Raw genomic sequence first — 15,985 nt, 5'->3', positions numbered from 1 at the left:
AGGACTACCAGTGGGGCCTTTATGGCACACCCACTTTACAACCCCTTCACGGGTGCAATGTAATGTAGCAATACCTGCATGCACCTGAAATCGCAGCCACCAAGCATCACACAATATTGCTGCATTATTACGGTGCAATCATTGATGGCCGGGGTATCGGCTGCCGCAACAACTGCTACATTAGAGCTGTACTGACTTCATTGTAGCACCGATAGATGTTAACTATTGAATGACCGCTGCAGCCCACAATATCACATAAATGTCAATGCTTTCATTTGGACTGCAGCTATACATCAATAAGAACGCCAAGTGGTATCGCTCCAAAAAAGTCCGGGTAGTTGTAGCCAGAAACTAGATAACACTTAAAGTTTTGCAGCCAAATGCGGCTATAAATTGTCCTAGTGTCTCTCTGGACTCAGGCAGGTGCCAGGACAAGCCTTCTTTCATTGATTTCTTCAAGTGTGGAGAATCCTCTTAATTACCAGGAAGAAGAACAGCAGCAGCTTCTTGCAATTTAGGTTGTGGACAAGTTATAATCTTGAAGGGGGCACTTGTTGTGGAGGTGGGGTCCGGCACCTAGGAGACATCAGTGACGTATGGCATAAGTGTCCATGGTGAGAATATCAGACGTGACAGCCACAACCGGACTAGAGACTACAGTGATAAGACGATAATGTATAGACTAGGACTTGGCCTGACCTGCTCCTGGTTTTGGCGCACAATCACTAATGCAAAATACTAACGTGTGAATAAGGCCCAACATGTAACATCAATCCTTCATTCTAGTAGTGGCCATTCATTGAGACGATGTCATGCAAATGTCACACTAACAACAAGGTAATCTCCACAATGAAATATTTTATTCCTGAGTTGTACAATAGACAAGTCATTATCAATGCAAGTAAAACATTCAATATTTTCCAGTATTTTTACAATTCTCTTTGAATGCATTCAATTTAAACAAAGAAATTCAGTGTTTAAGTCATAGGCAAGAGGAAAGTGTTAATTGTGTGTGTGGGGGATCATAGCAGGTTAGAATAAGCCGATATCTTATGACTATACCCCACAGACCATGATATTACCATATAACTAGGTGCTATTCTATTGGAAGCCATGACGGAAACCAAAAAGCTGCATATGTGCCAAAAACGGGTTGGCAATGCTGGGGACATTCATACAGTAGTGTCTGTCCCGGTCCCATTGCTGGGACTGAGCACAGTCGTGTGAACGTAACTCGCTGCATAGGGTGTGAGGAGTCAATGAGCCGAAACATGACCGTACCGAACTCATGGGATGCTCAGTACAAGAGGAGTCTGTCCATTAGAGAGCTCATGACATAAGCTACCATGATGCAGGGAGTTGTGTTCACATGAATGAATGACCCCCGTACGCTCTGCTAGACAAAGATTTCCCCGGTTTGATCCAACAGGTTTTCATTCTTGCAAGTGGAGTCGTATTATGGTCGTCTGAACAGTCTAATCTATGCATTCGTAACATTAAGATGCACACACTTTGCAACTCCTTAAAAATATACAACATGAGAAGCTGGAAGACCACACTGACACGCTGGAAGATGGATGGGTAGTTGCATTTTACAGATTTTGCAACAAAAAAATAAAAATTCAGTGCAAGTGTTTTAAATATTGTGCACTCCACACACACAAAAAAAAACCCAAAACACAACCAGACCATAATGTGCAGAACTGTTCCTGTGCAACCTAAATTAGATTTGCAGTTCTGATTCTATATTTGTAAAAAAGCAATTTCCTAATTTCCAGCAGCGAGACTTGAGCACGCGGGTAAATAACGGAGAGGACCCTTTGTAGTGCGGAAGGTAGAGGATGTGCCGAGCGAGGTGGGATCACACAGGGGCATTGACAGGTAAAGACTGCAAAAACAATTGGAAAGGGGGAGGGTCGTCATCGAGGAGTTAATTCAATCACTTTGCTTTTGCAAACCCAACACGATCGTACGCCCGATCAAAGACTGTGTAATATTGGCCAATAAACACATCGCCGATGATCCACAGGGGTCCGGCTGGAGGAGGAATGTCCAGGCCCATGAAGCCACTTAGGCAAATTGTACGGCCAAATTGAGACACCTGAAAGAGAGCAAAGTTTATGTCAGTGCTGTGACTTACTATGGGCTATAGATTATAATACATAGCAGTAGGCACTTACCTTTAGTACATACTGTTCTCCGGTCAGGCTATAGTCCACTCCTCCAAGTCTGAAAGTTACTACCGGCAGTGATGGCACCTTGTCACACAGCACCATGTACTACAATAGACAGAACTGTCAAAATGGGCCACTGCAGTCTGTTTAGACGATACTAAACCCCCCCCCCATATGTACTATCCTCACACTACCCCCCCATATGTACTATCTTCTTAGCATACAGCAGTCCTACACTGTTTTTTTTATTACATGTTACCTCTCCATGGATCAGAGGGATGGCTCCAATAGCTTTCTGCAGTGCAGTCACTTCTTCCACTGGGCCAGTGATCAGTGACGTCCCAGTGTCCACAATAGCCTCACAGCCACCTTTACATAGGTCCAGCTGACCTCCAACACCTACTCTGCAAAGAGGAAGAAACACATAAGCACATAAAGCAAATAGACCAGACAGTCTAGAAATCTGCCATATTGATAAGGTGGCTGATGCCGGATGACTTTGCGTTGTCTGCGGCATTAGACACTCACATGATACAACCCTACTTCAGTAAGATCTGCTGCGCTGAGTGAGGTGCAGGGCGCGCTTAAGGCTAAAACCAGACTTACAGTGCAATTCTTACTCCTTATTGTCTTCCCTGCAAGGCTCTTCTTACCCATGATTGACCTAAGTTTTCAGGGTTTTTTTTTTCTTCTTATATACATGTTGTAAAATCTGTTTGCTTGTTGCAAATAATTTAAAATTGGAAAAAAAAAAAAAAGAAAAAAAAAAAAAAAAAGTATAAATCATTCTCTCTGCTAGTATTGTAAGACACTGTTTCCACAACATGGGGCCTTAGCCTAAAGCCTCACATACACGACCATATGCAGTCAGTGTTCTAGCTGTGTTTCTCAGCTAGCACTAACCCATTAATTCCTATGGCCCCATACACACGATCATGTGTTGTCACTGTCCAGTGTATGGGGCTGTGAACAAAACTCAGGACCGCTCCTATGCCTGTCTATTTTGCAGACTGTGCTCACTGGTCCTAGTGATTGGGGCTGCAGAAGCATGGCTGGTACATGGACGACATAGTGCCGCCCCCGCTGTTCAATCACGACCAGAAACAGGCACATTGTTTTGTGCATGGTGCCTTAAACACAGATCTGGAAGACAGAAGGTAGACCAGATAGATTTTTTTAATGTAGACTGTGAGTCCCATATAGGGCTCACAATGTATTTTTTCCCCCCTCCCATCAGTATCTTTGCAGTGTGGGAGGAAATCCATGCAAACACAGGGAGAACATACAAACTCCTTGCAGATGTTGTTCCTGGCAGGATTCGAACCCAGGACTCCAGTGCTGCAATGCTAACCACTGAGCCACTGTGTTGCCACAATTACCCACTGTTCTGTGTGGGATGGGGGTGTTTGGTGAACATCTTTGTAATACACTTTAACCTATCTTGCTTCCTTTTATTGCAGAAAACAGGCTCCAAAGTTCTCCCTAGTGCACACTGCCAGTATGTACAGCTGTGGTGCTTGACAAGAGGAGGGATGGGGGGTGTTCATTGGTTCATAGGGCAGCATGGTGGCTCAGTGGTTAGCACCCACTATGATGATGCATATTAACCTCATATGTGGTGATGCCAATAATGTAAGTCTTGCCATTTACACCTTTGGTTCTCACAAAAATAAGACACATTATACATGTTCTCCCTGCAGTGACAAGTCCTGGGGCAGCTCATCCTAGTGGATGAACAACTAGAACAGGTTCATGTAGTCAGGGACTGTGCAACCTGCAGCAAGAACCGGGCACTGGATTTCTCCTGCAGTCACAGACAGAGGATTGTGGGATTATTAAGGAAGATTTGAGGAGTTTTCCCCATGTTAGAATCTGTTTGTAGAATGCTTTAATAAATGTCATTCCTGTTACTTACTGGTCCATGTGAACCTGCCAATAGGCCTTACGAGTCACATTCAGGTAGTTGAAGTCTCCGGTGTAGTATGTTGGGTCTGTGCCTCCAAGTATCAGCTCTCCTCCAGGCTCAGATTCGGGGTTCCTAATGAAAGAATTGGGAACACGTTAATATAAAAAGCAGTGGGGCATAGAATAAGGTATAATTGTAACAGTCCACCGCTCTGATGTCAGTATTACACAGAATATATGGCAGAGATCATATAGAGCTGCCATATGGACCCGAGGTCTATGATCATTGTAACTACATGCACACAGTGGTTCCCATTGTCCTCAAATCAACAAAATAAAGCACGTCAGTACGTCATCCGCAATGATCCCTTACATCTGTGCGCCAAAGGCAGACAAAAATAGGACTTCACAAGTTGCGGCCCTTGTATATCGCACGGACCCAACCATGGTCGTGTGTGGGGTCTCATAGAAATTAACGGGTTTGTACTTTTATCAGGCATTGCATAGCCACAATTGCGTGTGCATGGGGCCTGTCAGGTTCCCCTGTATCATTGGTACCAAACCGGCCCTAGGCTCGGGGGAGGAACGTCATGGGTGTGGGTGTAATATACATGAATGATGCAGGAGGTTCTAAGACCAGTCTAACTATAAGATAATTCATCTATTAAAGATCTGAACCTGTTCAGATAGAAGGAGAAGACGTTGTTATCCACAAGCTTCTGACTCATGATGTCATCAAACACCGTAGGCGCTCCATCTACAGAAATTCGGGGATAGGCCATGCCCAAAATGCCATCGAACTTTGCTGCCACAAACACAATACCGGGTTGTTTTATGGCTTCTGCAAACAGCTGCCCTTTTACAGCAAGGTTCCCAATCTGAGAAGAGAAAGGGAGAATCTCCTAAAGCATCTCTCCAGATTTCAGAACAGAACATGTAACTACACGAGACTAGGTCATATTAAATCTTTAGGGTTCCTTCTCATCCTCATCAGCTTCATACTGTGGTAATGCATTTACAACTAATCCATCTTTACTGACTGCAAACATACTGCTAAGGAGGGACCTAATAGAGCAAGTGAAACCCTGCCCACCAATGTACTGAGAAAACCAGGAAGTGAAGAGAGCACACAGCCTGCAGAACAAGCCAGTTGGGAATACCCCTTTAAGAGTCATACTTCTAGGACAGGCCTCGGATCTTTCAGCCATCATACAACCCAGGACATGAACTCGCCGTGCAGGAGCGGTACTGGCAGCTATATGCAAGGGGAGGGCTGTGGGCTGGAAATATGGAGGCCTCAGAAGTCCTAAATTCTCATGATCAGAGAAGACTCTGACCATGGGCATTAGTGCCAGGTCTACACTGTGTAAAACTATGGAGACCTGGCAGTTCATGCACTTGCTCTGCTTTTGAATGGGCGCCATATTTAAAATGCAGCCATCCCTAGTCATTGTATGGCAGATATCTGCATGGGGTTGCACTGGGTGGGACAAAACTTGGGTGTTGAAAACCAGATCAAGTCTCAAACATGCTTGAGACTTGTTTTTCTTGTGACCACTGGAATCATACCTTGGCGAGAGTTCATCTTCCTCGACCACCTCCAGTGTTCAAACAAAACCAATATAAAGACTGTAAAACTAGATTAAATATAGGCCAGAAGACTCAAATGTCATCTTACCGATACAGTGTCCTGGCTGATGTATCCAGACAGGCTCCCGCTGCCATATTGGATGGCAAATTCGGTACCATTCTTCACAAAAGTTGAGGATTTGGAGGAATCGTACTTGTGGTGCACCACTGTCAAAAGGAGACTGGGTTAGTCATTAGAAAACTAAAACGCCCTATAAAAAGTAAGCAGATCAAACACTATAGCGACAATTTTTTGTGTCATGCCCCTTTTTGTCAGTTTTCACAGAGCTCTGACTAATTGAACTCTGAGGGACTGTCAAAATGGCCGCAAAACTCACTGCAAGCGATGTCCAAAAAGGAGCAGTGAACTGACGGCACCCAGAGGTTGGAGGAACCAGTGTCAAACACCACCATGAAGGTCTGCGGAGGGGTCCCAATCCCAATTTCACCATAATACTGGGCCTGACAAAGAGAGAATGGTTATAGCAATAGATTGTGACAGACAAAATAAAAAAAAAAACAGTATATGGACATTGACAAAACTGCTGCTGACTAAAGACGTGACCATCAATAGGTCATCAGTATGTGATCGATGTCCAACACCCAGACCCCACAGAGACCAGCTGTTCCGGCAGCCTCCAGACGCCATAATCCGCTGCAGGGGAGCGCATTCAAAATAATAGGAGCAGCCGCACAGTTCTGGCTCCTTTCTGTCAAATCCTGTCACATATATGACAAACGCTGACAGAAGATCAGAAGTCGTCTGGAGGTTTAGTGACACTTAGAGCAAGTAAAACCGGTTTTATATGTGCACATATACAAAGAAATAGACAGTAATAGGTACATTTTATAATTTATGCAGCTCACCTAGAAAATAGTCAGAAGAGCTCGGGAATAGGAAAACCGCGAGACTTGGCAGGGACATTGGTGAAATTATTTAGGAGAGAAACAAGGAACGGAATACCAAACGCAATTGCTGTGCAGTAAAAGCACACAGACTATAATGGGGTCCATGTGCTTGCTCCGCACTGCCCACATGACTCATGCTGACAGGAATACTCAAATACCCGTATATACTAGAGTATAAGCCGAATTTTTAAGCACAGTTTTTGTGCTGAAAAAGCCCCCCTCGGCTTATACTCAAGTCACATGTTCTGTGCAGAGATCTGGCGACAAGCACACGGACCCAATCAGGGGTCCATGTGCTTTTACTGCACAGCGCATGCAATTGCATTGGTTATTCCGTTTGCAGGTCCCCATGTGGACTCAGCGAATGGAATACCAACGCAGATGTGAACGAGGGTAACATTGGAAATCGGGTCCTTTCAACTGAACAAAATTGGCAGTGTGTGAAGGCCCTGGAGTCCGTAGCAAGTTGCTCATGAGATTTACAAGCATTATAATATCCAGATTGTAGCGTCTTACAGTTCTAGTACTTGTTTGTAGGCAAAACTAAGACTAAAGCAAGAAGATGCCAGTGTTAGATGTCAGGAAATGATCAAACACATGACACCAAGAGCGTTACATACAAGAGTGTGAAAGAGCGAGATCTTGTAAGACAGGATATGGCCACACACAACATTACAAGGAAATAACCGCTGCAGCCGGCCCGCTATATCCTAGGAGATGGTATTATTTTACAGGCAGCAAAAGTTATTTTTCCAGAACAATTTTTTTCCTAAGGCCATAAGATAGTAAAATATTACACTCCCCCTAATAATGTAGCTGTTCAGCACAGGCCCCCTCATGTGACAATGCACCATCCCACACAATGAGCAGGTCACAGGAGCTTCACAGTCTGCAAACCGCACCCGCTGTCAGCTAGAAAGTGCAGGATCACAGAGCGGAATAGCCTGAAACACCACAGCAAACTACCAAAGATTTGTGCTGCTGCGGCACTTCGCTCACAGAGCATTGCTATAGACACTGGCCCTTATCTTTCACGGACGGCGTGCGACCTCCTGCCGGCTCCAAGTGTCGTACTAAAGTGTTCTGCAATACAAGCAATGATGTTGTACAAGACATTCAGTCGCCGCTTCCTTGTGAGAATCGGCAAGTCACTTAGTCAGCAGCTCCTAGAAGAGCGAAATCAATGAGCAGAGGCGAATATGCTGTGAGCGTAATATACAGGTAAAGCGACTACAGCGGGAGACGAGATTCTTAGATCGTATATATTACTTTAAAGGGGTTAATCGTGGGCAAATTTTTTTTCTTTTTGAAAAAAGGTGTTAGTGCCATAAATGGGTTAATAAGTGCAGCCAAATCTCTTTCGCAGTGTTTTGAGCGATTCCTGGGCGCTCGCGGTGTCCTTTGCATTTGTTTACTTCGGTAACTTTCTGCTGTCTAAGCCTACAACTACCATGATGCTTTGCAGTTCACACCTCTCACTCCCTAGCTAGCCCACAGACTACAAGCCCTACCATCCTAACCAATTCAGTCCCCACCCCATCATACTTACCTGTCTTTTCGTTCTGGAGAGGACTTTGGGGTGCCGCTGTCTCCTCTTCTGCTGGCACTGATTCCTGCGCAATTGAATGTCAGCAGGAGCCGCGCGCATGCGCAATAGAACACTGCTTCTTTTTGCTTCTTCCGGCGTTCTATTGCACAGGAGCAGACTCCCTTGTAAAGGAAGAGACACCAGCAGAAGAAGAGCAAGTGAGTACTGGTGAGTATGAGGGGGACGATGGGGAGAGAAGAGTACTGGTGGCCTCCCACAGATGGAAACGCCGAAACAGAACATCACCAGGAAATCAGAAAAATGTGCCACCTACTTGTCCAAGGTTATTTCCTTAGAGCAGTATACTACCAGTCCCAAATCCACGTGAATTACGTGTGGGGTAACTTAGTCCGGAAAAAAAACACTTCCTAATTAGGAAGCAGTTTTTGGATCTTGAGACTTTTTTGGAGCATTTTCTAGAGCGATTTTCAGTAAAAACCGCCAGGCAGTTCCCCCCCTCCCATTGAATGGACCGTAAAAAAAGCATCACAGTTTCTGCCTCCCATTCACTTGTATTGCCTTCCTGAGGCGGAATCCAGCTCAACAAAGGTCGTGTCGCTTCAGTCTCCATAGACCACCATTGTGAGGGGGCGGATTAGGATGTGGATTCTGTGCTATAACCCGCCCCCTCTGAGCCCGGGTGAATGGGCCCTTAGAGGTTTAGTGCAGGTGACCCATCAGAACTGGTCGCTACGGCACATGGGTTCACGCAACTATCAAAATTGGTGTCAAGAACCTCAAATTCATCTCCAGTCTAACGTTAGTGAAACTGAAAATAATCTGGAAATTCAGTGTACGCATGCAGCTTTTTGCAAGTCATGGTGTCACATGTCTCAGTGCAGGGTGCTAGCTATAATATAAATGGGCACGAGGTTAATAATTGTCAGGACGGCAAGAACATGGGATACAGATATGTATATAACAACTATGACCTCCAGTGCAATGTACACAGATAACACTACAAACAATATACACATGTCGATATGTTTGGGTTCCCGACACGTATTCCACATCTGTCCAAAATAGGAATATCCCTTTAAAGGGATTCTACCATTAAAACTTTTTTTTTGTGTGGATAAGACGTCAGAATAGGCTTTAGAAAGGCTATTCGTCTCTTACCTTTAGACGTGGTCTCCGCCGCGCCGTTCCTTAGAATTACCGTTTACCGCTATGCAAATGAGTTCTTCCGCAGTGATGAGGGCGTCCCCACCACTGCCAGAGAAGTGTCTCCAAGCGCTGCCTTCTTCATCCGCCACGTCATCTTCAATGTCTTCCGGCGCAGGCTCGTAACTTCTAGGCATCGGGCAGAGCAGACTGCGCAGGCGCACAGGAAAATGGCCACTTGCACAGTATTGTTAGCAGCCATTTTCCCGTAGCCTGTGCTCCTGCTCTGCTAGAAGTTACGAGCCTGTGCCGGAAGACATTGAAGATGACGTGGCGGATGAAGTAGGAGGCGGCGCTTGGAGACCCTTCTCTGGCAGCAGTGGGGGCGCCCCCATTGCTGTTTGAGCGCTGGGGCCCACCCCCATCGCTGCAGGAGAACTCATTTGCATACCGGTAAAAACCGGTATTTATAGGGAATGGCGCAGCGGAGACCACGTCTAAAAGGTAAGAGACGAAAAGCCTTTCTAAAGGCTATTCCGACGTCTTAAAAAAAAAAAAGTTTTAATGGTAGAATCCCTTTAATGGTGTAAAATTGCCAAGACTACTCCAATACACAGACATGATCTTCTAGATAGATATTCCACACAGTCACCCCCATACTTACATCCAAATAGTTCAGCAGCTTCTCTGGAGTGGGATCCCTGCAAGGAGGAAATCCTGTATAATATTTATCATTTGTTCTGATCAAATCCTCCAGGTTATTGGAAGCAGACGCCAGTGTATGGCGGATTGTCGGCATTTTCTTCAATGGGATCCTGCAGAGAGATGGCAAATTCAGACAAATAAGGATTAGAATAGGACAATTAAAAATCCCGCACATGGGTTAAGGTTAAAGGACACGTCAGGGGATTGGGGGTTTTTTTGCCATGACTTTCCACCGCGACTACAGGACGGCTGCTGCCTACCAAGCTGGCAACCATTATGATGCAAAAGGTGAACACGCAGCAGTAGTGGACAGGCTTCATGGCTCGCTACCGGCAATTCATGTGCATGTGGCCTAAAAACAGGACATTTGAGTAGAAGGTTGTGGTTCCATTAAACGAATAGTATATCCCAGACACATCAGGGCACTGGGGCCCATCCAAACAGCGGTGGTGCTGTATGAGGACTTATTCTTCTACACTCGGAGTTACAGTCAGACTTACACCGGATAATATGATCAGACACAACCTGTGCAGACAAGCAGGTAACCTTGTTACACGCCCTCAATAAGACTCCACTAAGAGGCCGCAGAACAACTGGTCCTGTCCTACTAGAAGTCTCACAATGGCAGGACTGACCTGTAGTACAGAGAGCAACACTCCTATACATTTGTAAACATCCAGGCTCATATACTGTATATCTTACATTTTATTATTAGAGGGGATGTCTGGTTTAGAAACCTCATTTAATTTAATGGGACTGTCTGGTCCACTGTCATGACAATAGGCTCAGTGGTGTCCAGATACAACATGGATCAGCTATCGCAGCTACTTCCAGGTACCAGACGCTATACAGGGGACAATGTAGAAAGCAGAAGCCACAGTCTGCAGTATGGCGGCCATGACTCAGTGCTCCAGCTTTGCTCTTGTTAAGGTAAATGGAAGAAGAGTTACAATACTCTGACACCACCAATATACAGTAAAAGGTGACCTGCTCAGCACTGCCCCCTATATAGCTTCTAACACACAGATCCCCCCACCTCACAGATAGTGATGGCCCCGCCTGAGATCCTGGACAATCTCCTTAATCCATTTAGTACCTGGAGGGTGAAATCACATAAGGGTCAAGAACACCCGGCCAACATGAACGTGAAGGAATAATAAGAGGGGGGTGTTGTCCTTATTACAGGGAACAATCTGGAGAACAGAGGCGAGAAGGGTCCCCTGAATGCCCCATATGAATGCAGTTGTGTACCCATAACTATGGGGCCGCTAGATCCCCACAAAAACTGAAGGGTGTTCTGGACAAAATTCGTCACATAGAGCCAAAGCCTGAGTCCTCCTTACCACTGGAGGCGCTAACAGAGATTGGTAACATTAGTGGCTCGATCCCTTTAACACAAAGTTTGACCCAAACAAGCAGCAATGTCCGGTCACAGACACTACGTCACCCATAGTATTTGCAGCGGTGACCACAAAATCACAGCAAAATGCAAAGTCGCAGTAAATCCAGGGGTCACCAGGTCACCCAACACCCCCAAATAATCCAAAACTGAGCATACAACCCAGCAATGTGCAATCTACATCACATTCACAGCCCCCTCTGGATCACAAGGCACCGCCATTAACCAACCCCTGTGACACTACAAGTCCCAGCATGCTGCGTGTTGCGGCCATAGCAGGAGTTGCTGGCGCACATACATAGGGACTCCCCCGCCGCCCCGTATCCGTACCTGACGAGGGCAGTCCCGGGCTGTATAGCCAGAGCGCACAGGAGCAGCGTCCATAGGGCCAGAGAGTCCATGGCGGCGGCAGGTCAGAGCACTGGTCAGCAGCCGCACAGACACACACAAGTCCCGGCAGTGACTGAGCCCGGACACTTATAAGCACGTGACGCGTCACCTGACCCGCAGTCACCTGACCTGGGATGTGTTTACTTCATGACCGTGCTCGCTGCTGCCCCCTAGCGCCCACACTATTGGAAACTGTAATAAACACAGAAATTATTAATATTTTATGTATTATATGGAGGTTATAGATATGCGCAGAGGTGCAGGGAAGAAATACAGAAGTATAGGAAGTATATAGGTGTCACATAGGCGGGCTTTATACATTTTTATATGTATTTCGCTATAGGGAAGGTCATGTTCCCTGTTCTTAAAGGGATTCTACCATTAAAACCTCTTTAGAAAGTCTATTCGTCTCTTACCTTTAGATGTGATCTCCGCCGCGCCGTTCCTTAAAATACCGGTTTTTACTGGCATGCAAATTAGTTCTCACTGTAGCTGGAGAACACGATCCTGCGCCACCTCTATCTTTGGCTGGATCCTCCCCTTCTCTGTCGTCTTCCTCCGACGCCTGCGCAGTTGGCTCTGCCAGTGAGACACCAGCAGAGCCGAGAGCGAATGCCGGCCGGCGGCTATTTTTAGGAGGCCGCTCCTGCACTGAACTGCAAGAGCGGCATCCCAAAAATGGCCGCCGGCCGGCATTCGCAATCGGCTCTACTAGTGTCTCACTGGCAGAGCCAACTGCGCAGGCGTCGGAGGAAGACGACAGAGAAGGGGAGGATCCAGCCAAAGATAGAGGTGTCGCAGGATCGTGTTCTCCAGCAGCAGTGGGGACGCCCACATCGCATTTTCAGCGCTGGGGCCCGCCCCCATCGCTACCAGAGAACTAATTTACATACCAGTAAAAACCGGTATTTCTAAGGAATGGCGCGGCGGAGATTACATCTAAAGGCTATTCCGACATCTTATCCCCAAAAAAAGAGGCTTTAATGGTAGAATCCCTTTAAGAAAGGCTAGTCTTCTCCTACCTTTAGATGTCTTCTCCGCCGTTCCGTAGAAATCCCGGTTTTCTTCTGTATGCAAATGAGTTCTCTTGCAGCACTAGGGGCGGTCCCCAGCGGTCAAACAGCACTGAGGGTGTCCCCAATGCTACGAGAGAAATCTTCAGCGACGCCTCTATCTTCGTCTGGAACGCCTCTGTCCGCGTCTTCTTCCGGTGCTGGACTTCAAACTTCTAGGCATGCGCAGTCACCTCTGCCATCGGGCCTCGGGCAGTTCCGACTGCGCATGCCCGCAACCATTTTTTGTATAGTATGCTTGTGTAAGCGGCCACAGATAGAGGCATCGCTGGAGATTTCTCTCGCAGCATTGGAGACGCCCCCAGTGCTGTTTGAGCGCTGGGGACCGCCCCCAGTGCTGTGAGAGAACTCATTTGCATACCGACGAAAACCGGGATTTCTACGGAACGGCGGCGCAGAGAAGACATCTAAAGGTAGGAGAAGAATAGCCTTTCTTAAGCTTGTTCCTACGTGTTAGGGAGAAAAAAAAATACCATTTTAATGATAGGATGCCTTTAAAATTCAGAGTTGAATCTGTGTATTCTCATATCACCCTGTTAGCCAAGAAGAGAAAATTCAAGCAAAAGATGCCGTCACCAGCCTTTGTAACTCCTGTTAGCAGTGTTTAGAAGAAAGGATCTACAGATAAGTTCATGGCCTACAAAGTAACTATATGAAGATCAGTCCACATACTAAAATTGTGCAAGTTATAAATTGATGGGTGTGAGTCAGGTGACATATATAATAAATACAGCTTCTAAGTAGTTAAGTATAGTTATGTTAATTGACTAGTAGAATCTGCTGACCTACTTAAGACACAGACAACTTTCTCTATGTGAATATAAACACTCATTGAATTGACAATACAAAAATAATGCACCAAGGCGCTTTAAAACCTTGTTTTTTTTTGCAAGAGCATTACTTTGTAATGGTACCACTTAACATCCCATATGTTATATTGCAAAGCTGAAACATGATTAATAGGGTAGAAATGGAAAAAACTGCAATTCCGTAAATATGACACACTTGGGGAAATTTCTCATATGGGGAAGATTTATAGTCAGTTTTGCTGGAGGCTGCAATGTAGTAACTGGCAACAGATTTATCAAATGTTGTACAAATATTGCAAAGTTGTATAGGCAGGTTGTGGCAGAGAGAAACAAAATAGGGCTCGCTGCATAGACTACACCAGGGAATAGCAGCCTTCGGCCCTCCAGCTGGAGAGTTATGCCTCAGGGGAGTAAAAAAATTCCTTCCTGACCCCTGATATGGCGATTGGATATCTCCCTGGATCATATCTTGCCTGCTGCGTACTGGTGTATGTATGAGTGTACTTTATGATAAGCCCATGAGAGCTGAGACAAATAACACACAGAAATACTTTGTTGCAGTAAGCTCTCTCCCACACATTGACTTCAGTAGAAGCAACCCTGTACAGCTGATCCGTGAGGGTGCTGTTTGTCGGCCCACCATTGATTACATATTTGTGGCCTATCCTTAGGAAATTCCAAAATTCTGGACAATGAAATTAAATACTGCACGTCCACATGGTTTCTCTTGCACCATGGCCTGCAATGTTAAAGCTCAGCCTTAAGATCCATATCTAGCAACAGAGCTTGTGAGTAACATGAGATCATGTGAGAGGCACTGGCCGCAGCAAGAGGCCACAACAATGATGCAAAACAAGATATCAGAGTGAATATGGAAAAAGTTCTATGCATGTGATCCCTGGGCAAAAATAAGAAAATATGATGTGCAACTATGTATATGTGCATGCTGTATAAGGAGGCGTGCACGTACCATTGGTGCAACCTGTGCAAATACACGGAGACCCAGTAGATCCCAGTAGATTGGGATCTCTAACACTTAGGTGGTAAGGGAATGCACAGTGATCATCATTCAGGGGATTCGTAGCTATTCGCAGCATTCTTTAAGGGGTACAATATTAGTTAATGGAGACTGCTGTAGACCGATCTTAGGCTCCGCCTTCTCCGGCAGAACCAACGTTGATTGGCTGAATGCTGTACTCTGTGTGGCATTCGGCCAATCAACGCTGGTCAATGCATTCCTATGGGAAAAAGTCAGCTCCCGCTGTGCGCTCATTAGTGGCGTAATACTGGGACTTGGGCATGTTAGATGCCCCCAGACATGCTTCCCCTGCTGTCCCAGTTGCATTGCAGAGGTGTTGGCATCATTTCCTGGGGTGTCATAGTGGACATGGTGACTCTCCTGAGTCGAATAGTGGTTTCCCCTGAAACAAAGCTTTTTTTCCCCATAGACTATAATGGGATTCAATATTCGTTCGAATAGTCGAATATTGAGGGGCTACTCGAAACGAATATAAAATATTTCACTGTTCGCTCATCTCTAACGAGGACCCGTAAGTCATGTCTAGTGCAAAGGAAAACGTAATACAGTAAAATGTAACTAGTCCAAAGTCAGTGAAAAGGATCCAAAATCTACATTAAATCTGGAGCACGAACGTTAAAGAGGGTTTCCAACAGACAAAATGTATTCCCTATCTACAGGACGGGAAATAAAAGTCTGGGGTCCCATAGGGAGCATTCACACGGAGGAAGTTGGCGCTGATTTTGGCACGATAACTCGCGTCAGAACCCGCGCTGAAATAAAACCTCCCATTGACTTAAATGGGTTTCGTTTTCCACGTGGAACCCATTGAAATCAATGGGAGGTTTTATTCCCATTGAGTGCCTTTGGGGGCATTCACATGGAAAAACTTGCTGCGAATTCTGACGTGAGTTATCTCGCCAGCATCAGCGCCAACTTCCTTCCTATCATGTGAATGCCCCCTAAGGCAACTTGTTTGGGACCACTCCCATTTTTATTGGTACCATTTGGGAACACATACGAGTTTTGGTTTGCTTTTATTCAACGTTTTAGGAAGTGGGATAAGAAAAGAAAAACAGCAATTCTGGTATTGTTTCCTTAAATGTATTTTTCTATGGCGTCCACAGTGCGTAGATAATGTAATTAGTAATATTAATTATAGTCGGGTCGTCACAGATATGGCGATTACATTTTTGTGCAGTGCTTTTTAGTTTATATTCTTTGCCCAATAAAGCAGGGGGTGGTTTGTGTGTTAAAGGGGTTGTCCAATTTGTAACATTGA

General features: G+C 45.6%; 1 protein-coding gene across 1 annotated transcript; it reads right to left on the bottom strand.

Moving 5' to 3' along the window:
- Positions 1 to 838: 838 nt before the first annotated feature.
- LOC142213170 (cathepsin D-like) lies at positions 839 to 11,894 on the bottom strand. Its single transcript, XM_075281403.1, has 9 exons — positions 11,744 to 11,894; positions 9,974 to 10,124; positions 6,047 to 6,170; positions 5,758 to 5,876; positions 4,758 to 4,957; positions 4,090 to 4,212; positions 2,434 to 2,578; positions 2,181 to 2,279; positions 839 to 2,101 (listed from the first exon to the last, which is right to left on the bottom strand). Exons 1-9 carry the CDS (start codon positions 11,812 to 11,814, stop codon positions 1,940 to 1,942), a joined length of 1,194 nt encoding a protein of 397 aa, XP_075137504.1. The 5' UTR covers positions 11,815 to 11,894; the 3' UTR covers positions 839 to 1,939.
- Between the last annotated feature and the right edge of the window lie 4,091 nt (positions 11,895 to 15,985).

The sequence above is a fragment of the Leptodactylus fuscus genome, chromosome 7 (genome assembly GCF_031893055.1).
Source record: "Leptodactylus fuscus isolate aLepFus1 chromosome 7, aLepFus1.hap2, whole genome shotgun sequence".
NCBI lineage: Eukaryota > Metazoa > Chordata > Amphibia > Anura > Leptodactylidae > Leptodactylus > Leptodactylus fuscus.
Note: the sequence above shows the minus strand (reverse complement) of the source record. Positions and strands in the feature narration are given on the sequence as shown.

Coding starts and splice junctions, on each gene's coding strand:
- LOC142213170 (XM_075281403.1), bottom strand. CDS start 11,814: ATGGACTCTCTGGCCCTATGGACGCTGCTCCTGTGCGCTCTGGCTATA. Junction 2,280..2,433: donor TCCCTCTGATCCATGGAGAG/GTAACATGTAAT, acceptor TGTCTATTGTAG/TACATGGTGCTGTGTGACAA. Junction 2,102..2,180: donor GAGAACAGTATGTACTAAAG/GTAAGTGCCTAC, acceptor GCTCTCTTTCAG/GTGTCTCAATTTGGCCGTAC.